Genomic DNA, 21043 nt, shown 5'->3' on the forward strand with positions numbered 1-21043 from the left:
CTGCAGGTGGTCCGGCTGAGGACGGATGGGCATGTCCTGGGGACATGGAGGCCTCTTGGGGGAACCACTGGAGACCCCTGCCCCAGGTCAGCGAGCAGGTCCTTGGGGGGGGACGTTGCCTTCCATTAGCAGCGGCCATTGCTCTGGGGAGCACGGCCTCCCAGCCCCTGGTGCAGGCAGCCCAGTGCGGTTTGGTTCCTGCCAGGCGACAGCAGTGGGTGAGCCCAGAGCAGAGAGGCGAGCCTCAGGCCCGTGCGGGAGTCTGATAAACACCCTCTAAGCCTTCAGGCAGCTGGAGATCCCTGGGGGAAGTTGGGGGGGCGTCCACAGGGACCCGGGCCTCCTGCCCCCTCGGTCCGTCCCATCCCAGCCTCGGTCAGTCACGGCATCTCCCAGATCCTGCGACGCATTAAACACAGAGGCCAGCTGGGCAGGGCGGGGGGGCCGTGCTTTCCGCACAGGCGTTTATTTTTAATTCCTGGCTACTGTTTGATGGCATCAGCAGCACGAGGAAGTGCCGGGTCACTTGCCAGCCCCTCTCGCCCGGTCTGTGGGCGGACACAGGGACAGCCCTGCAGGAGGGCCCCTCCCCTCCCAGAGAGACCCTCCCCACGGGGCAGGGAGACCTGCTTGGTGCCCAACCACTGCCCCGGCCCGTCTTTACTTCCTTACCTGCTGGGGGTCCCACCTCTGGGGGCTCCCCGTGGGCACTGCCCCACCAGGAGGTGCTGACCCCGGGGCCTCTGCGCCCCCCACACATTTTTTGAGACCCTGCCCCGCCTTCTCCGAGACTCTGACCATAACCTGAGTGTCCTCGGGCTCTGAGGCAGATGGAGACACGGCCATGGGGGGATGCGGTAATGGGTGAGCTGACAAGGTCGGAGGTCCCGGAAGAGGCCATGACCCTGGTCTTCACTAACCCATCCCCCACCTGAAAACCCATTTTGGTCATTGCCCTGGTCTGCCCAGGATCCTCAGGGACATCCGGCTTCCTACAGATCAAGGGGAGGCCTCAGGGCCACAGCCTGGGACTCTCTGAGAGCTGATTTCTTTCCTTGGCAAACTCTGCGTCCCTGGGACCCCGGCCCATGTGCGCAGACCAGGGCAGCCCTCAAAGATTGCAGTGGGCTCTGGGGGTAGACTTCAAGTGGTCCCTGTACCAAAAGGGGCCCAGGGTGGAAAATAGTTCTTTCCAGGGCTTGGGAGGGAGGCTGAGCGGACTGGATCTGCTGATGCTGAGCTGAGGGGACCCTGGAGGCCACAGTTTCCGTGCCACACCACGGGGCCGGGGTGCAGAAGCCTGGCTTCGGGGGCCTGCTGGGGCAAGTCTGTGTGGCAGGCACATGGGGGGGCAGGGGGCTTGGAAACAAGCAGATTCTGAGGCCCCACCAGGGGGCCGGCATCCCCTGGGCCACCCTGGAGAGATGTCTCAGAACACAGCACCATGTAAATCAGGTGCCGGCAGACAGCCGCCCAGACGCCGACCCCAGCCACCCCCCAGGCCTGACCTGCTCCTCCCCTGCCCCCACCCGCCCCGTCCTTGCGGACTGGCCCGTCCCTGGGACCTCCTTTTATGATCCAAACGTCTTTTTGTGCTCGGCGCGGCGCTGCTCGCCCCTCGCGTGCCGAGCCTGGCGTTCCAGCCTTGCTGTATCTGCCCTCTGCCGCTAGCTGTTTCTCTCCGGGCCTCTCTCCATCTCTGCGCCTCCCTCCTTTCCGCGCCCTCTCCCCATCCGGCTCTCGCCGCCTCCGCCTGTTTTTCTCTCCCCGCCCGCGCTCCCTCCGGGTGCGTCTCGTCTCCGCCTTTGTAGCTCGCTCCCTCGCCACATCCTCCTCTCGCGTCCCTGTCGCGCTCGCGTGCGTCCGCGGGCCCGCTGTCCCTGTATCCCTGCATCCCTGCATCCCTAGCATCCCCGCCCCCGGCCCCGCCCGCGCCGGTACCGCATTGCCGTACTGCAGGGGTGCAGTGCACTGCGCCTGCTCCGTCAATAGGTGGACCCCCTCCTGGAGAGATAAAACCGCCGGCGCCGGCGCCGCCAGTCCCTCTGGCTGAGACCTCGGCTCCGGGTAAGGACGCTGGGCCTCCGGGTCCCCACCCCCGCCCCCAGCTTTCCGCAGAGGGTCCCTTCCCCGGGGACCAGTCCCAGGGGCAGAGACTGGTCGGCCCCGGCGCCTGGCGAGGCTGCGCTGCTCCCCGAGGAGATCGGCTGCCCGCCCAGGGACTCCGGACCCAGCACCGGGGTCAGTCCCCCGGGCGGCCCTGGGTGGGGTGGGGGCACCGCGGTAGCGCTTGTTTACGGGGCTGCCGCGGCAGGGGCGAGTCTCCTGGGCGGTGGCGATCAACCTGCAGCCGTGACCTTGGGATCGCCCGGGGAGGGCCCTGTGGGGTCGTCAGCGCTGGGGGCTGGTGAGGGTGGGCGCTGGGGGTGCCCACCCCGAAGTAGAGGGGGAGGGGGAGGCTGTGAGACTTGAGGGGTCCTTGCCACCCCACCTCCACCCGGGCAGGCGGTGTCCACCTGGTGTCCGCACCCTAGGGTGCACCGTTTTCTCCCGCTTTCCCTTCCCCAGCCACCTGCCACCCCCACCCCGGGCTGCCTAGGTTTCTCCACTGACCTCCAGGATGGGGCAGGGGCTGTGACCCTGTGACCAGAGGGAAGGGGGAGGGTATGGCCCTCTGCCCCCACCAGGCTGAGAGCATCTCTGTCTGGCATCTGCTGAGCTTGGCTGCTGGGGCCAGATTCTCCCTCCTCTGGACACAGCAGGGACCCCCACCTCCCTGCCCTACTGTCTGCCCCCGTCCAGACCCCGGGGAGGGCCCGAGCTATTCTGGGCCCCTGATCTGGGCACTGCCTTGCCCTGCTTGAGCTCTGGGCCAGGCTGTCTCCCCGGTGCCAGCCTGCCGGGCAGGGATGAGGGGAAGATGGCGCCGTCCCTGCTTGAGGAGGGGAGTGGGAAGCACTGACCGTCTCCCCACCGTGGCGGCTCTGCGGGGAGGGGGGTGGGGGCTGGGATCGGGTGCCGTGTCCCAGCCCAAGACTGTGGGTGGGGAGCAAGCACCGGGGACAGGGCACTGGAGAGCGGGGCAGGGTGACTCATCACCAGGCTCCTGACTGGTCACGGGGCTCACCCAGGCTGGTGTTTCTCGGTTTCTCTAGATGGGGGTTAACCTCTTTCATGGTGGGGGTGCTCTGTGGGCACAGCATTCAGACATTTACGGCTCCTGGCCTGTTTGGGCTTGCCCCCGGGCTCTGCTCAGCTAAACACGGAGACCTGGCTCTGGCCTTGGGGGCCCGGAATGTGGTCAGGGTGTGCTCCCAACCTGTGCAGGGCAGTGTCTTTGCTGGGCTTCTCTCTGAGGCCCTCCATCACCTTTGCTCCCCACCTCGACCCACAGAGTCACTGCTCAGTGTCCCCCTCGCCCTGAGCCAGGACACCCCAGGTCGTGCCAGCCCCTCCCCACACCCCGGGCAGAATGGGCAAGGAGAAGACCCACATCAACATCGTGGTCATTGGCCACGTGGACTCGGGCAAGTCCACCACGACTGGCCACCTCATCTACAAATGCGGGGGCATCGACAAGAGGACCATCGAGAAGTTTGAAAAGGAGGCGGCCGAGGTGAGCCCTGCGGGGGGCTCCCACCTTTGTCTCCACCATGAGTTTGGGTTCCCACATGGTAGCCGGGCTGATGCTTCCCTGACCCTGGGGCACGTAGCTCAGATTAACTCCTCTGGGGCAAGAGGGGCGTGAGCCCCAAGGACCCCATGTGGGAGATGTGTATGTCACAGCATCCAGATGGGAAAGGCATGGGGGCAGCGGGGGGAGCCTCTCTCTGAGGAGGTGCCTGGTCGGGGGGAGGTGGAATGACCTGCTGGACCAGCCCCAGGCGGGGGAGGGGCTGGAGGTGCATTTCTCCCAGTATAGGTCACTGTCTCTGAGCCCCCAGGGTTGGGTTCCCCCAGGGCTGAGGTCTGGGGCTGGAGGTGGCGCTGTCCTCGCTTGTCCCAGGGCTGGGCCAGGACTCAGAGCGGCTATTAATAGCTGATTGATGGGCATCCAGCCCATCAGCTCCATTTTCTCATGCCGGGCCGGGGCAGGCTGCTTGTCCAGGGTGGCACCCTTTTTTGGGGGGAGTCTTTGTCACCTGGTGAGGATGAGAGGGGCCCTGATGGCTGACCCCGCATTTCTCGAAGCTGATCCTCTCAAGCGTCCGAGACCCATGGGTGGGAAGTGTCCATGGAGTGGGGGTCTGCTCTCTGTGTCTCCCACCTCCGCCCCTGAGCTCTGGGAGAAGCCCCTGTTGGGGAGCTGGGAGGGGTCTCACCTGGATGGCCGGTGCCAGGGCTCAGGAGGCGGCAGCTGCTGGCCTGGGCTGAACCCTGCTCATGGGGCCGTGGGGGTGCTCCTGGGCCCCAAAGCTGTGTCTCTTCTTCCCTGTGGGGCTAGTGTTGAGGGGGGCTGAGGGTGTTTGCAGGGTGTCTGGTTCGGGTCTAGCTGGGCCCTGGCTGGGCAGCCTCCCTGGAGGGCAGAGCCCTGTCTGTGCCTGGCCCTGGCAGGGAGCTTTGACCAGCTGGGCAGTGACTACAGCTGCCGCTCTGACCGCAGCCCTGACCCTGGGCATGGGGGTCTCGCTGGGCACTTGGCACAGGTGTTGGGAGAGGGCAGCCCAGCCTTGCTTTCCCTGGTCAGGTGGGGCGGGGAGTGGAGGAGGAGCCTCAGAGCCACTGGGGAGCTGTAGCGGCTGCAGAAAGAACTGGAAAGCCAGGTCCGTCCTTGTCACCTCATCTGATTTCTTTCTTTCTTTTTCCCTAAAAAAAAGAAAGAAAAAAAAACCACAGAGGGGCTTTTTGGTTGGACAGCCTGAAACCCAGTGGGGTCATCAGCTGACACAGGGATCTGGGGGGTGCGGTGGGGGGGACCCTGGCTTCAGATAAAGGGGAGCCCTCAGCCAGGGGAGGGCTTGAAACCAGGGCGGCTCTCAGGCTGCTTCCAGGCCCTTGCGCCCCCTGCTGGTGGCGCCCGTTTAGGCGGCAGGAGACCGGTCTGGGCAGGGCAGGGATGAGGTCCGGGTGTCCCCGGTTCCAGAGGCGGGTCCAGAGTCCCAGGGTTCCAGCAGTAGCGAGGGGTCTCTCTGCTGTGACATGCTGCTCCCGCGGCCCAGGGGGACCCGTGGCCAGGCCAGCTGAGTCCTGGTCCCGTCCTGAGCCACGTCCCCACCCCTCCAGATGGGGAAGGGCTCCTTCAAGTACGCCTGGGTGCTGGACAAGCTGAAGGCCGAGCGGGAGCGCGGCATCACCATCGACATCTCCCTCTGGAAATTTGAGACCACCAAGTACTACATCACCATCATCGACGCCCCAGGCCACCGCGACTTCATCAAGAACATGATCACAGGCACATCCCAGGTGGGCGGGGCCTCGGGGGCCTGGGGGAACGGGAGGTGGGGCGAGGGCACCATCCAGGAGACCCTGGGGGGCCCTGGAATCGGTGAGCGGTAGTTGGGTCTCCTCTGATTCCTCGCCAGGGCATGAGACCCCTCACCTTTGTCACCACTCGCCCCCCCCCAAAGAACTAAGTGCCCCAGCATCTCAGCCAGGCAAGGGTGCCTGTAAGGACAGCCAGCCACTGTCAGGGCCACCTTCACAGAAGACACAGAGGCCAGGATGGGGACACTGAAATGTGGGCAGAAATGCCCCCGGACAATCCGACATTGCCAGGGGATTCACACAGACAGAGAGACACTGCCCCTAAGGTTGGGACCCCCAGGTTCCATGCCCAGGCGATGGCCCAGGCCCCTGTCTGCTGCCCAGAAGGGCCTGGGCTTGGGTGCTGGGCGAGGTCTGGGCTCACCTCGCCCGACCTGCCGGGCAGGCGGACTGCGCCGTGTTGATCGTAGCGGCGGGAGTGGGCGAGTTTGAGGCGGGCATCTCCAAGAACGGGCAGACCCGGGAGCACGCACTGCTGGCCTACACGCTGGGCGTGAAGCAGCTTATCGTGGGGGTCAACAAGATGGACTCCACGGAGCCTGCCTACAGCGAGAAGCGCTACGACGAGATCGTCAAGGAGGTCAGCGCCTACATCAAGAAGATCGGCTACAACCCAGCCACCGTGCCCTTTGTGCCCATCTCGGGCTGGCACGGCGACAACATGCTGGAGCCCTCGCCCAACGTGAGTGCCCGGCAGTGGTGGGGCTGCTCGGACCTCCCCCTGAGGGCCCTGGGTCAGGGCGGGCACAGACAGCCAGCAGGAGGTCAGAGGGCTGCGCTGCAAGTGCGGTGCCAGCCCCCTGTGGGTGTCCGCGCTGGTGGAAGCCCCAGACTCCTTGGGGACCAGACGCTCTGCCCTCAGCTCAGCCTCCCCGTGAGGCTGGCAAAAGCCGCTGCAGCCCCTTCTCTGGCCAGGGACACTCCCCCCTCACCCCCCAGGCTGACACTGCGGGGGCAGCGGCTGCCGGGGCCCAGGCCTCCTTGCCCCGTCTCTGTCTCCAGAGACCTGCGTGGCAGAGTTGCATCTCCCCCAGGAGCCAAGGCCAAAGGGCCTCCCAGGCCTCCCCGAGGCCCCCCCAGGCACCTCCCCGAGGCCCAGAGCAGGCCGGGACAGCAAAGGGCCGAGGGTTGGCTCTCTGGGGTCAGCTGGGAAGCTGGTGGCTCTGGCAGCCCATGTCCTGGGGACCCTGACTCGGTAGGAGGTGATGAGCGGGACCTGGCTGTTTTGAATTTGTGGAGCCCGAGACCAAGTGCCTCACCCGGTCAAGCCAGAGGCCACCCCTGGCCCAGCAGGGGTCACTAGTCCTGGCCAGGCTGCAGCTGCCCACACTGAGGGAGGTGGGCACGGGGGGTATCTCAGGAGAGCCAGGGGAAACTCAGCCCTGCACCCGTGGTTGGGGGCCGCCCCTTCTGGCCGGGCTGCCGGCTTGTATCTCGTAGATCGAGCTCCCCTCGTGGGGTCTCACGTAGGGAGGGGTGAGCCAACCGTGGGCCCGGAGGCCATGGCTGTGGGGTGGGTGGCGCGGGGGTGCGTGGGCTCTAGGACGGTGCCTTCTTCCTCCTGCCCAGATGCCGTGGTTCAAGGGCTGGAAAGTGGAGCGGAAGGAAGGGAACGCCAGTGGCGTGTCCCTGCTGGAGGCCCTGGACACCATCCTGCCCCCCACACGCCCCACAGACAAGCCCCTGCGCCTGCCGCTGCAGGATGTGTACAAGATCGGCGGTGAGTGAGGGCTCCATCACCACCGCCCGCTGCAGCACCCACCCTGCACGCCTGGCCAGCTCTGCCCTCAGACCCCCTCCTGAGAATGGGCCCCTGACCAGGAGCATCCGGGCCGGGTTATTTCAGCCCCTTCCCCCATGCTGCACGCTTTCCGGGGGGCTACCCATCCACCCATCTCCATCCATGCATCTATCTGTCCATCTCTCCATCCCCACCCCTGACCCATCTATTATCCATTTCTTCATCGGTCCATCCATGCATCCATCCATCGGTCCATTTATCCACCCACCTCCCCCCGCCCGTCCATCAGTCTGTCCCGAGTTGGCCAGGGTCTTCCTCCCTCCAGATAAGTGCCCAGCCCTATACCAGGAGCTGGTGGCACAGGGAGAGTCACATATTACTCCCCACCTGGAGATCCCTGTCTTGTGGGAGACACGATCCACTGCAGGAGTGAGAAAAGCTGGTCATGAAATGATATAGAACCATAAACAAGTATGAGGCCCACGAGGGGGCAGCGATGGGGGACTCCCAGCCCGGAGGCTGTGGCAGATGCAGGGGCTGTGTGCAGGATGGGGGTGTCACACGCACCCAGCACAGAGAACAGCCACCAGCCTCAGTCTCCACAATGCCACACGAGCCTCTGTCACAGCCAGGGAGACCGGCTGGAGCCCCCCCGCCCCCCGTCCCCCACTCTGGGGAGCACCAGACCCCCCTTGGGCAGCCACACCGTGTAAGCAGATCCTGAGAAGTGCAGGGGCACCCACGCCCCTTTGGGAATGACCCTCAAGACAGCAGCACCAGCGCCGGGCAGACCACCTTGGGTGGGCTGGTCCTCAATCTGCTCAGTGCTTCTGCCTCACAGGGTGGGGCCTCAGAGGAGGGTCCCCCAGTGCCTCCTCCGGGGAAAGCTGCCACCCGGGGGCAGGGGTGGGACCCCTCCTTGCCCATTCTCCCTGTGCTCTGGGAACTCTCTCCCTCAGTCCCTTCTTCCGCTGGTGGGGCGTGGAAGCCTCCACTTCTGTCTGAACGTGTCAGCATCCGCCTTGCCTGGGGTCTCCCTCTCCCCTCCCTCCCGCCACGTGGCTACCCCCCACCTGCCAGGGAGGACAGGGCACCCCTGACGCCAGCCTGCCCTCACGGCCCCCTTCCTCTCGGCCCAGGCATTGGCACCGTGCCCGTGGGCCGAGTGGAGACGGGCATCCTCCGGCCGGGCATGGTGGTGACCTTCGCGCCTGTGAACATCACCACGGAGGTGAAGTCAGTGGAGATGCACCATGAGGCGCTGAGCGAGGCCCTGCCCGGGGACAACGTAGGCTTTAACGTGAAGAACGTGTCAGTCAAGGACATCCGCAGGGGCAATGTGTGCGGGGACAGCAAGTCCGACCCGCCCCAGGAGGCCGCCCAGTTCACGTCCCAGGTGGGCAGCTCGTGGCCGGCAGGGACCCCCCCCACCCCCACCAGTACCAGGGCTGTCCTCAGGCGAGGCGGCTTCCTGGCGCCGGGGAGGACTGAGACCCCTGCTTCGCAGAGTGGGCCCCTGAGGCCGGGCAGGGTTGAAGCCGGCCGAGGGCGCAGGCAGGAAGAGCAGGCGGGGTGCACCCCGGCCTTGGTGCTCCCAGCCTCACTGAGGTCCCACTTTGGTCCTGAAAACACTTTTATCCGTTTATTGCCTGGGACAGGCCTGTGATACTTTATTCTCCACATTTTCACTGTGCCCTCTTCAGTCACCTCCTCACGTGACTAGGACTCTTTAAATTGGCTTTACTGAGATATAATTGAAATATGATAATCGAAGTCCGGTTTTGTCATCCCCCATCTTTGCTCTGACCGCTGGCCCTTTCAAACAGTGCCCTCATCATTGTTTATCTCTTGTGGCTTTTTAGATGCTTGAAGAGGACCTCGGGGTCCAGGTCCGGGGGCCTGGGTCCCCCCAGACTGACCTTCCTCCATGGTCAGCACTCTGGGCCCCAGGGACCTGGGGGTGGGCGGAGCCTCCTCCAGCTCTGTGCCCTCCCCCTGCGCCCACCTGCGTGTGCCTGATGGCCTCATGCACCTCTGTCCACAGGTCATCATTCTGAACCACCCTGGGCAGATCAGCGCTGGCTACTCGCCGGTCATTGACTGCCACACAGCCCACATCGCCTGCAAGTTTGCTGAGCTGAAGGAGAAGATTGACCGGCGCTCTGGAAAGAAGTTGGAGGACAACCCCAAGTCCCTGAAGTCCGGCGATGCGGCCATCGTGGAGATGGTCCCGGGGAAGCCCATGTGTGTGGAGAGCTTCTCCCAGTACCCACCTCTCGGTGAGCTGGGTGGTGAGGGAGGAGCAGCCCTGGGGTGGTGGCCAATCCAGGCCAAGGGCAGAGGACCACTGTGGGGGTGGGGTGGACGGAGGGTCCTGCACTTTTCCGCTGCAGCTTAGAGCTTAGCAGGAGACCCCCGGCCTTGGTCTTTGTCTCATGGAGCACAGGTGGCCCCACTGGGTGGGCCTGGGATGGTACCCTGCTCTGCAGACTCACCCAAGGCCCACAGCTAGTCTGGTGGCAGAGTTAGGACTGGCCGCCTGCCTCCAGCTGGCCCGCCCCACAGATACCCCAAGGATGACCCACAGACCTATATCAGAGAGCTGCCTTATGCAAGGTTGCTGGCCATCTTCAAGATAGCTAGAAGGGTGTACTGTACTCTCTGCGCCAGCCTGCCCTAAGTACTGTTCACATACCATTTAATTCCCACAAAGACGCCTTGGTGGAGTCCTATGTGTGTTATTCCTGCCACCTAAGGAGACAGGAGCCTCGTACTCCACTGCCCCCGCCCCCCTCGAAACAGGCGCAGAGAGCTCGGTGCCCAGCGCTAGGGTCCCGCCCCAAGGCCAGGGGCTGGGGAGGATGCTGCGGGCGCGAGTGCGCCTGCGCGCTGTATCCCGGCCCGCGCCTCACGCCTCCTCCCCGCAGGCCGCTTCGCCGTGCGCGACATGCGGCAGACGGTGGCCGTGGGCGTCATCAAGAATGTGGAGAAGAAGAGTGGCGGCGCCGGTAAGGTCACCAAATCGGCGCAGAAGGCGCAGAAGGCGGGCAAGTGAAGCGCGGGCGCCCGCGGCGCGACCCTCCCCGGCGGCGCCGCGCCCCGTCCCCGCCCCTACCCCCGGCCCCGCTCCCGGCGCGGTCCCGGCGCCCCGCCCCGCCGCCAGGCGCATGTCTGCACCTCCGCTTGTAAGAGGCTCTCCGTCAGCGACTGGATGCTCGCCATCAAGGTCCAGTGGAAGTTCTTTAAGAGGAAAAGCGCCCCCGCCGCCGCCCCGGCTTCCGCGTCCAGCCTTTGCCACGCTCAGTGCCCGTTTTACCAATAAACTGAGCGACCCCGGAGCCGTGTGCGCCTGCTGTTGGGGGGTGGGCGGCTCGCCCTGCGGGAGGGCGCTCGTTAGGTCACCTCCTGGCCCCCCACCAAGTTGCCAGTCCCGTCCCACCTGGCGTCCCGCCCAGCACCCACCACCCCTGTGGGCGACCTGGCCAGGTGTCCACCTGTGCTACCCAGGGGGGCGGTGGGGCACTGGATCCAGAGTCCAGCTGGTGAGGGGGCTTTGGCGTTCCCCCAGTGGGGGCACCCAGGACAAAGAATGAGTCACTTTGGATCCGCAGAAGCGGGATTGAATGTGTTGGGGGTCTCTCTGAGAATGGGATGAACTGAGGGCCCATGCCCCATGAGTGACTGTCACACACACTGTTGTTCACCCGGGTTTTCAAGCTCCCACGCTCTTGGAAGCCCACTCTTAACCCCCCCAACTCCCACCCCTAGGCCGGTCACTTGTGGCTGGACGCAGCGCCACTGCCATCCTGCTCCTCAGTGGGGCCCCCGGCACAGCCAGGAACTCCAGCCCCTGGAACCCCAGAACAAGCCCTGACCTTGGTCAGCAAGCACGGTGGTGGGGGGGGGAGGGATGGCTCCCTGCCCAGCTCTCCCTGCTTCCAGAAAGCAGCCCCTGGCCGGAGCTGGGTGTTGGTGCTGCAGATGGAGCTCAGGGCGGGGCTGAGCAGATCCCTGACTGCGGGCACAGTGCAGACTTGCCCGCCTGCAGCGGGAACTGGGCTGTGGGGCGTCCCCTCCAGGGTGAGCAGCAGGCCAACCACAGGGTCCCCTAGTGTATGAGTCCCCTGGGGCTGCAGCAACAAATGGGCCTCAAGCTGGCAGCTTAAAACGACAGAAATGGACTCTCCCACAGTCTAGTACCACTGGGACAAGATCCAGTGTGGGCAGGGCCCGCTCCCTCCAGAGGCTGTGGGGGAGGGTCCGGTCCGTGCCTCTTGCAGCTCCTGGTGGCTGCCGAAGTCCCTTGGCTTGTGGCCACATGCCCCCAGTCTCTGCCTCCATGGTCACATGGTCTCCTCTTCTCTGGGTCAAATCTCCTCTGCCAAATGCTTATAAGGGAGGTCACTGAAGACCCCCTGGATAATCCAGGATTATCTCCACTCAAGATCCTTGATTTAGTCACCTCTGCAAAACACTTCCTTGACACTTGTCACATCACAGGTTCCAGGGCCTGAGGCCTGAACTCTTCGGGAGCATATGCAGCCCACCACCCTGGGTGGTGATGGGAATTATGCCACCGAGTGAGGGGCCAGCCAGGACAGATGGGTGCTGGGGTGCAGGGGTGTCCACGGAGGGACTGTGGTGTCTCCCCGCCCGGTCCCAAAGTGGGGGTGGGCCCCCAGAGGGCGCATGAAGGGAGCGTAGGACCAGAAGAAGGGCGACCAGACTAGCCAAGCCGAGTGTGGAGTGGGACCCACTTCCCCGGTGCTGGCGGCCTGCAGACCCCCATGCGAAGGGTCTGGGCTGACCCTCAGAGGCCTCCAAGGAAGGCAGCTTGAGTAGGCAAACAGAGACACAGAACCCCAGGCAAATCTGGATTTCAGATAAACAGTGGATAATTTTTGAACATAAACATGTCCCATACACTATGTACACTGAAAAAGTATTTACTGCTTACCTGAGATTCACACTTGTTGGTGTGTTTTATCTGGTGGCCCTACCCAAGGAAACTGGGTGCCCCCTGCCGCTCTCCTGAGCCGCGGCCCATCCTGGGCCCCCCGGGCCAACCTGCTGTGACCCTGCCAGCTGTCTGTCCCAGGAAGCTGTCCTTTTACACTTGGCCCAGTTAGAATTGCGGTCAAGCCAGAGAAACCTGTCAGCTTGAGACAGGGTAAGAATGAATCCAGCTCCTGGCTGGGGTCAAAGGAAGCCCCCCAGCATGGTCCCTGAGGGGACCCTCACCCTCTGGTCCCAGTGGCTGTTGTGGTCCAGATGTCAAGGGTGGGGGGATTTCAGCCATACTGCCCCCACCCCTGTAGGTGAGCATTCCTGGGGTGGGGGACACGGATCATTCCAGGCTCATGGACTCTCAGGACAGTGTGAGGACAGAGGTGGGGGCACTTCTCCACTCCCACCGGAGTCTGAGGAAGATGGGGGTCCCTGCCACGGTGGAGGGTGGGGTTTCTCAGAGGGTCTCGGAAGGGGCCTTGGGCCCCCTTCGGGGATGGAGTGATTAAGGCAGCCCCAGGAAGGTGCAAGCTCCTAGTCTGTTGCCTGGCAGGGCACTGGACCTCTCTGCATCCCTGTGCCTTGCTCAGGGTGGGGTTCCCCAGGGCAGAGGAGGAGAAATCCGGACGTCACTCTCGGGGACATGCAGTACCTCCAGGTGTCCACGTGGGGGCAGCACATACAGCACCTCTCCCAGGATTTTTCTGCTGACCTCGCGGGGGGGCGGGGCCCCCACCAGCAGCACCCTGCAGAGCTGGGGTGGGCAGGGGCCTGGGTCTCTGGGCTGTTCCGGGAGCCAAACACACTCAGCGGGAGGGGCTTCAGGGGGAGGGTGGGCACTGGCCACACCTCGGGGCTGGCAGTGGGAGGGGAGGGCTGGGTGGGATAGCAGAGGCCCAGCGTCACACTCTGGGTGTTGGTTCTCAAACCCAGTCAAGGTCAGACACCGCTGAGGTGGTAGCCATAGACTTGGTGCACCGGAAAGGAAAGCAGAAACATTTAAAACTCAAGGTCACACAGCGCAGTCGGCACACATCACGTGGCTCTGAAAACCCCACTGTACGAGGGGGCACGGGCGGGACAAAAACAAGGCCTTGGCGTTACTGGGAGACAGTTTGATCTTGAGGGCCTTCTGGAGGGTTCTCGGTCCCCGGGGTGCCTGGACCTAACTCTGAGAACCTCTGACCTGGGCAGTAGTGCAGGCGGTGAGGGTGCTGGTTCCTGCCCCGCTCCACCCACTGCCAGTGGGGACAAAGCAGGTGGTGGCTGGAGGAGCCCCCTGCGGTCAGGTGCTCGCAGGGGCTGCACAGCTGCCTCCTGGCCTGCCTCCGCTGCTGTCCAGCTCCCGGCACGGCCATCGGAGTCCGGGCTGAGGCTGCGCGGTGAGTGGAGGGCGTGGGGGGCCCTCCCTTTGGTCTGGTGGTGGGTGGGGCAGGGGAGCAGGGTAGGGGGCGGGGTCCACTGGGCCTTGGGGTCGGGGCATCAGCTTCAGAGGCAGAGGGCGGGTGGACAGGGTGGGTGGCACCACAGCCCGGACAGGGCACCCTGGGGTGCAGGCGGGGGTACAGCCTCAGGGCCAGGACCTGAGCAGGGGGCACAGGCCAGCACTCACACTGGGCCTGGATGCCGGGGCTGCTGCGCAGGACGTAGGGGCCATAGGGCTAGTTCCGGAGCCCAGGCTGGGCGATTGCCCCCTGAAGCTGAGACCCGGGGCCGGGTCTTCCACCCTCTGCTGGGCTGGGGAATAGTTGAAAGCAAGATGTGCCAGGACCCGCCTGGCGGCTTCAACGTGCACTTCGGGCACCTCCGAAAGATTTCTGAGTCCTTGGGGCTGCAGGGTCCTGCTGAGCTGGCCAGATCTGATCTGTCTCCTGCCCTTGTCTCCCCAGGGCTCCCGGTGCCCTCCCCTCAAGACAGGAAGCACCTTCCCTCCTTCCCCCAGGGACCTGGGTGACCCTGGTGGTGACAGTCCTGTGTCTGGACAGCGGCCTCAGACCCCAGGGCTTCTCGCCAGGGAGTGACCGCCCTTGTGGGGGGCTGTGGGTGTGTCTCCTCCTGGGTGCCCTGGTGCGTCTCGGAGTGGGACCATGGGTGTGCCAGGTTACACGAGTGCCCCTGGTGTGTGTATCCAGCCGTGCACACCTGTGTGAGTGTGACCGGGGTGCGGAGCTGTGCACGTCTGCGTGTGGCTGTATGGAGTGTGGGGAGAACGTGGTGGGGGTCCTGGAGCCCACGGGAGCCAGGGCAGCGAATGTGTGCAGGCATGTGTGTGTGTGTGCATCTTGTGCGTGCTTGAGGGAGCACGCATGAGCATGCACACGTGTGCACGAGTGTGAGTGTGTGTGCGCCCGCACAAGCTGTGTCCCGGCTGTAGATGCACTGCTGGCTGGCTGGCTGGCTGGAGTCAGGATTGAGCCCAGGGCGCCGTGGGTGGCTGGACTCAGGCAGCGCTGGGGAGCTTTCCCGGTCCTGCGCCTGTGCGGGGAGAAGCCGGCTGGGGGGCTGCGCTGGCTGCACATGACTTCACTGGGGTGGGTCTGGGTGGGTTGGGGAGGAACGGAGCTTGGTGTCCAGTGGAGCTGCTTCCTTTCCTGGCGTCTCTCTTTGGGGGTCAGCTGCGGAGGGCGAGGGCCACACAGACGTGGGCTCGTGGCTGGGAGCCCAGCCAAATCAGCTGCCAACGCAGAGGTCCAATCAGCTGCAAACTGGGGGCTGGGCCTGGGCTGTGGGCCGAGTGGGGCCGGAAGCAGGGGTGGGGGAGGCGAGAGCTCCCAGGCCCTGCCTGTCCCGTGTCCGCCCAGGCGGAGTGGGTGGACCTGGAAGGGTCCATGGGGCAGGGACCAGATCATTCTCCTTGGACCGTCTCTGTGAAGATGCTCGGTGAAGTGGCCCCAGGCTCCGAAGCCATCTTCTTGTCAGGGATGCTGGCAGCTCTGGGGGGCATAGGGGCCGTGGCTGGGCTTGTGCCAGCCCCGAGTGACTGATGGGCCCAGCTCCCTGGCCCAGAGGGCCCACCCTGGGCTCTGGTGACGAGGACCGTGCCAGCTGCTGCTTGAAGCTGGATCTTTCGAGATGGCTGGGGTCCTGGTGTCTGGGGTTCAGCTGCCCAGAAAGTGGTGGGGGGGGCGGCAAAGCTGAGCCAAACGGGGAGCTGGAGGACAGGACAGAGGAGGGCAGAGGGACGGGGAAGGGGGTGGGGATCCTGCGTCTGAACCCCGCGGTGGGAGTTTGTGAAACGTCCCCTTCCACCTCTGGCCTCTGAGCAAACCTCTCGCCCCTCAGAGAGGGCAGGACCTGGATGGGTGCTCCGCGCACCTTTAGGGCCGGGGTCTGTGTTCGGTGGCGCTGCCCTGAGCCCCGGCCCTCTTGGAAGCCTACAGCTGCCTCCGCTGGTGGGGGTGCGGCCCCTGGGATGCTGGGTGCCTCTGGTGTCCTCTCGTCCCTTTCTTTACTGTGTGTCTCCGGCAACCCAGGGTCCTCCTCCCCAGTGTTGAGGAAGGTGGTACATGTTGGAAATGCGAGATTGCAGAGGCAGCCCGGGCATGGATTCATTTGTTTTTACTTTAAAGTGTATCTAATGCTTTTACTCGTGCCAGACATGGTCCTAAGTGCCATGCAAACCTTGACTCCGGGAACGGTGGTAACAATCCTCTGGTATCGTTTACGAGGGCCAGAGAGGGCCAGCACCTTGCCCGGTTACACACAGACATGAGCTGTGAAACAGGAGCAAAGACTGCGCTCTTCTGTGATGGTGTAGATGATGAGCTGTCCTGTTGCCTCTTGGCAAGTGTGCCCCTCACACAGATGCTTGCCTTGCCCAAAGCCCTTCCTGGGGTCGGGGAGAGTTGCTCTCCTGCCATGAAAATTCTCATCCCTTGGCTTGGGTACTATTAGGAGATTTAGGAAGAAAATCCATTTGTTGGCACTATTTTATACTAAGGGGTGAATGGCTAACTCCTGGAAATATTTGCAACTTGAGAGAAGACCTTGTTAACCTAAATCATGGTGTCTTAACCTCATCACTATTGACATCCAGGGAAAGAAAATTCTCTGTTGTGGGGGTGAGGAGCCTGTTCTGTGCCTCTACCCGGTAGATGCCAGTAGCACCTGTGCCCATCATGACAACCAAAAATGTCTCCAGACGTTACAGATGTCCCTTGGGGAACAAAGCTGCCCTGGGTAAGAATGATTGGCCTAAGTGGATCTCATCTCTGTGGCTGGATGCCAAGAAGGGAGGGGGTCAGTGTGTCTGAGCTGGGGGACTCTCCCATGGGGGAGGGTCTGTAAGAAACCAAAGAAGAGGGTGCTTCTAAGCCAGGACTGGGGTCACCATGCATCTCCCTGCTGTTTCCTGGATGCTGCTCTGTGCCGGGTGGTGTTTTCAGGGTCGCCTCCTTTCAGCATCCCCCAGCAGCTCCATGAGGTGGGAACCGTTTCTCTTCACTCGACCAATGAGGACCCCTGGGCTCTGCAAAGGTCACTTGACCAGCTCGGATGAGCCCGCGGGGCCGCCCCAGGGCTACACTCTGCAGCACCACCCTGCCTCTGGCAGCGCTGTGGGGTGGAGCCGCGTTTGCTGGTGGAGTGATTCATCAGGGTCCACCCTGCCTGAGCCCGTGGTGCTGGCTGAGGGCTCCAGCTCTGTCTAGGCTGATGTGTCCTGGTTTGCTGGTCCAAGAGTCCAGCCTTTCTGTCCCATCTCCCTGGCTTAGTGTGTGGTGACCTTGTCCTGGGTGAGGGGGCCGGGGGTGGGGGGGACTCTGACTGCCCATGGGCCCTGCCCCAGGCTGGACAGCTCTGTCCAAAGCCTACTGGACATCTGGCCAAGCAAGCCGAGCACTCAGGCGAGCTGGGGCTGGCAGTGGGCTGGCAGCCAGGACCCAGATGCCCATGCCCGTGTGTGGGCAGGGTGCTGACCGCTCTGCTGGTGGGCAGCCTGTCTCCACGGCATTGTGCTCCAGCTCACATCCACCCATGGCTTACCTGGGCAGACCCTAAGCCACACAAGCCCCAGGCCGGTCATCAGGGACGCATCCTGGCTAGAGGCTCCAAGCAACATCTAGCTCTAGAAAAAAGTGACTGTTCAGTCATTCAGGGAATGTTGATGAGCAGCTTCTGTGGGCTGGGCCAGGGGCCGTGAGAGTGTGCACGAGGCTGTGTGCGTGTGTGTGAGGCTCTATCTGTGTGCACGGGCCCATGAGCGTGCACGGGGCTGTGAGTGTGCACGGGGCCATGGGTGTGTGCACAGGGCTGTGAGTGTGGCACCATCCTCCTCTTGAGCTCCCTGTCTAGTGGGGTTGGGGGACGACCAGGAGGGGAGACAATAAGTAACCCAGTTTCAGACTGTGATGGGGAACCTGAGAGCTGGGGCTGGAATCATACCTCAGGGGAGATCCACGAGCAGGGCCTCCCTGAGAAGAACCACAGGGACCTTCAGGTGCTAATGGAGGGAACAGCATTCCTGGCAGAGGAAACAGTATATTCAAAGCCCCCTTCACCTGCTTGAGGGTCCTTGAGGCTGTCGTGTGCCCAGGGCACGGAGCGGGGAGGAAGGGACGTGGGGTGGAGAGGTGGGGGTCTGCGACCGCCGGGCCAGGTCACACAGGTAAAGAGGCCATGGCGAGGAACATGGGTCATGGGAGCATTGACTCGGAGAGAGAGAACGCTGGTGGGGCCTGGGTCACACCTCAGAGATGACAAAAGGCACAGCCTCCCAAACAACCCCCCCCACCTTCAGCCTGTCTCCACTGTCACAGGCGACCATGGACTCCTGGCGTCAAGGTGTTATCGGCGGCTGAGAAATACAAGTCATCTCCCGCATGCAATTAGCTGGGGCTGGGGAATCTTGTTGAGAGCTCTGATCCTTTAAAAGAAAACCCTATACATTAAATTTATATTGACTTTAGTGCAAGATGTTTAAAAAAAATCAATGCTTTCATATCTTGAATTTTTCCTTACTCCTTTTTTCCCTCCATGAGCTGGATAAATACAACCGCCCTTCCTCCTAATAACGGAAAATTCCTTGGAGGGGGTGGGACTCTCTGTCTGGGTAGGTGCTTCCTGTTGCCCAAATCACAGCACTAAGGCAACAACAGCCCTGACCCAGGTTATGTGACTGAGAACCTGTCTCTTCTCATTTCCCCAAATTGCCTTGTTTCTCAGCCTGGTGGAGTTTTCCCTCTGGGCCTCTGTGGGACCATCTGTTTTTCTGAAGGCGGTGTGGTTGGGGAAGGAGCTTGCTTCTTTTCTACTGGGAGGAAATGGGGTGGTGGTGAAACAGGAAACTCTGCTTTTCAGGGTCTGCCCCCCATGTCCACGTGGTCACTGGCCATGAACTTGAGCATGGCTGAACACCGGGATGTAAGTATCTTTTTGGTGACTGCAGGTGTCAACAAAGCATCAGACGGGCCTGAACGAAAAGGGATCCCACAGCAGGGTGCCGGAGCCACCTCCCCCCGGGGACAGCCTGCAGAACCTTGCTGCTGATGGCCCTCGGACGGGACGGACGGCCAGGGGAAGCCTGCGTGCTCTCCACTCGCTCCCCTGTGCTCAGAAGTCTTCTGGTTCCACCGTCTGTCTGTTGTGAAGCTAGAGTCACACCCCCCGGGCTTGTGGAGAAGCGGGTTCCCGGGAAATGCTGAGCCCATGGGCTGAGCCGTGGGAAGGGTCACCATGAAGGTTCCCAAACAGGGGATGATCCGGATGCGCTTCCACGTGGCCTCCGACCCCGCGGCTGCGACATCCCCCGACCTCGCAGTGTGGGCCTCATCTGTGCCAGGCTCTGGGGGACACGACGGTGAGTGAGATGCACCCAAAGGCAGAGGAGCCGGGCCGGGAAGCAAGGTCACAGCCCTGCGTGGTGAGGTCCCCCACAGGAAGGGAACACACGGGAGTACAGGGGGGCAGGGGGTGAGACTCTGAGCTGGCCTCATCTGTGCCAGGCTCTGGGGGACACGACGGTGAGTGAGATGCACCCAAAGGCAGAGGAGCCGGGCCGGGAAGCAGGGTCACAGCCCTGCGTGGTGAGCTCCCCCACAGGAAGGGAACACACGGGAGTACAGGGGGGCAGGGGGTGAGACTCTGAGCTGGCCTCTGATGTGACAGCTCAGTGTGGCCGGTGATGTGGGGGACAGGAGGAGGAGGCCAGGGGAGAGGGCGAAAGAAGACTGGGCTGGGCTCAGAAGGTTCTGGGGTGGTGCTGAAAGGACAGCGCCTGGCCTGGGCAGCGGCCGCCCCAGAGTCCTGGTGAAAGCTTTCTCCCCAAACTGGGGCTGGGCATCGTGTGCATCCGAATTTTTCCACTCCCCTTCTCTGGATCCCGTCAGTGCAGTCTTGGCAAAGATGGCTTGAGTCTGAAAGCTTTTCCCATCTATTTTTAAATAAACGGAATTCCTGTCACTTGCATGAAAATTCACCCCAACTGACTGTTTTCAACAACCTGTTTTGCCTAGGTGGCAGGGGTGGGGGCACTGGTGACCAGACTGCTGACAGTGCACAGCCCGTGGTGTGCAAGACACAAAATTGAAAACACAACTGATCACGGAAAGGACACCCTAAACAGAGGAAGCAGAGGTTTTCAAACCTTGATGCGGTGTTCGCCTTCTGGAACCTCCAAGAGATGCGGTAAAGCTCTTGGTGCCAACGCCACTGTGGACAAGCGAGCAGGGGCTTGGGGAGGTGGAGGATGCCTGCAACCGAGCCCAGTCCCCTTGCCGCCGGGCGGGGGCTCCCTCTCAGCACCGCCTCCCCCAGGAGGTCGTGAAGGCAGCCAGGGGCCCCTCGGACCTCAGCGACGTGCCCTCCTTGCTCCCTGCTCAGTGCCCTGGAACGCCGGTGACACCTTCATCCTCGGGGGGCCACGCTAACGTGGGCTCGCGTTGCTCTCCCATCCAACCCTGGGGAGGGGTTCCCCCAGGGAGGGACCATGCCCAGCCCAGGTGGCACCCCAGGGTCTGGGAGGCCTCCCCTCAGCAGGAGGGGGTGGCCCAGCCCTCGTGGAGTCTACACGTCTGAGTCACAGGGCTTCACCCAGTTTCTGAGGACTGAGCATGAGTGTCCCCCAGACGCCACCCCCGTGCAGACCCAGTGCGCGCGGGACGCAGTGGCCCCTTCTTCCCTTTCGTAATCCAGGGCCTCCCTCTCCTCCCTCAGCCTGGGCTCAGCGGGGGAGAACCCACCTAACGCTGGTGATTGTAGCTAGTGACCAGGCATGGAGGCAGGGAGGTGGGGGTCAGGAATGTGGCCCCTGGGATGCACCTGTGTGCACAGGTGTGGGTGTGGCATGCTCTGCAGTCTCCCCAACATTCTAGATGACTTAGCCCTGTGCCTGCATTGTCCATTATGTCTTCTGCCCAACTGAAGAAAAACAAAACCACGCCAATGCCTTTGGAACCCAAAGGGCAAACATCACAGCTGACCTGGCACCAGGGGTCCTGCGTCAGCCGCCGAGTTACCGGTGAGGGCAGCACCGGCTAGTAAACGGGGCCTTTCGCTTGGGAGATCCCCCGACGCCGGGTGAACGTGGGGGGGCCTGGGTGTGGTCAGGAGGGGCCCCTGAAGCCAACACCATCCTAGGTGTGCAGATGGGGGGGCCGGGGGAGCATGGTGAGGAGCTGACAACATGGAGTGTGCAGGGGCCCCTCGGGAGCTGAGGGATGAGCCCTTTGGTCTTCCAGCAGCAGGTTCCAGCGTGACCCCCCCCGGACACCCATGGCTAGGGGAGGCCAATTCTGCCCACGCCCCGCCAAGGGGACACCCTGCCATCTGTGTCCAGAGCCTGCCCTCCTTTGTCCTGACCGTGGGACCAGCGTC

General features: G+C 63.2%; 1 protein-coding gene across 2 annotated transcripts; it reads left to right on the forward strand.

Annotated features, from left to right (window-relative positions):
* Positions 1–1989: 1989 nt before the first annotated feature.
* Positions 1990–10556, forward strand: EEF1A2 (eukaryotic translation elongation factor 1 alpha 2). 2 transcript variants are annotated; one of them, XM_060119832.1, is made up of 8 exons: positions 1990–2067; positions 3395–3616; positions 5224–5403; positions 5870–6166; positions 7054–7204; positions 8365–8621; positions 9270–9504; positions 10153–10556. In XM_060119832.1, exons 2-8 carry the CDS (start codon positions 3473–3475, stop codon positions 10278–10280), a joined length of 1392 nt encoding a protein of 463 aa, XP_059975815.1. In that variant the 5' UTR covers positions 1990–2067; positions 3395–3472; the 3' UTR covers positions 10281–10556. The 2 variants fall into 2 exon arrangements, with proteins under 2 accessions (XP_059975815.1, XP_059975814.1); XM_060119831.1 differs by lacking the exon at positions 1990–2067 and adding an exon at positions 2153–2241.
* The last annotated feature ends 10487 nt before the right edge of the window (positions 10557–21043 follow it).

The sequence above is a fragment of the Mesoplodon densirostris genome, chromosome 16, assembly GCF_025265405.1.
Source record: "Mesoplodon densirostris isolate mMesDen1 chromosome 16, mMesDen1 primary haplotype, whole genome shotgun sequence".
Taxonomy (NCBI): domain Eukaryota; kingdom Metazoa; phylum Chordata; class Mammalia; order Artiodactyla; family Ziphiidae; genus Mesoplodon; species Mesoplodon densirostris.

Bases quoted from the DNA above. Each gene is read 5' to 3' on its own strand.
- EEF1A2 (XM_060119832.1), top strand. From the start codon at position 3,473: ATGGGCAAGGAGAAGACCCACATCAACATCGTGGTCATTGGCCACGTG. The intron at 3,617-5,223 runs GTGAGCCCTGCG...CCACCCCTCCAG, and splicing joins TTGAAAAGGAGGCGGCCGAG to ATGGGGAAGGGCTCCTTCAA. The intron at 8,622-9,269 runs GTGGGCAGCTCG...CTCTGTCCACAG, and splicing joins CCGCCCAGTTCACGTCCCAG to GTCATCATTCTGAACCACCC.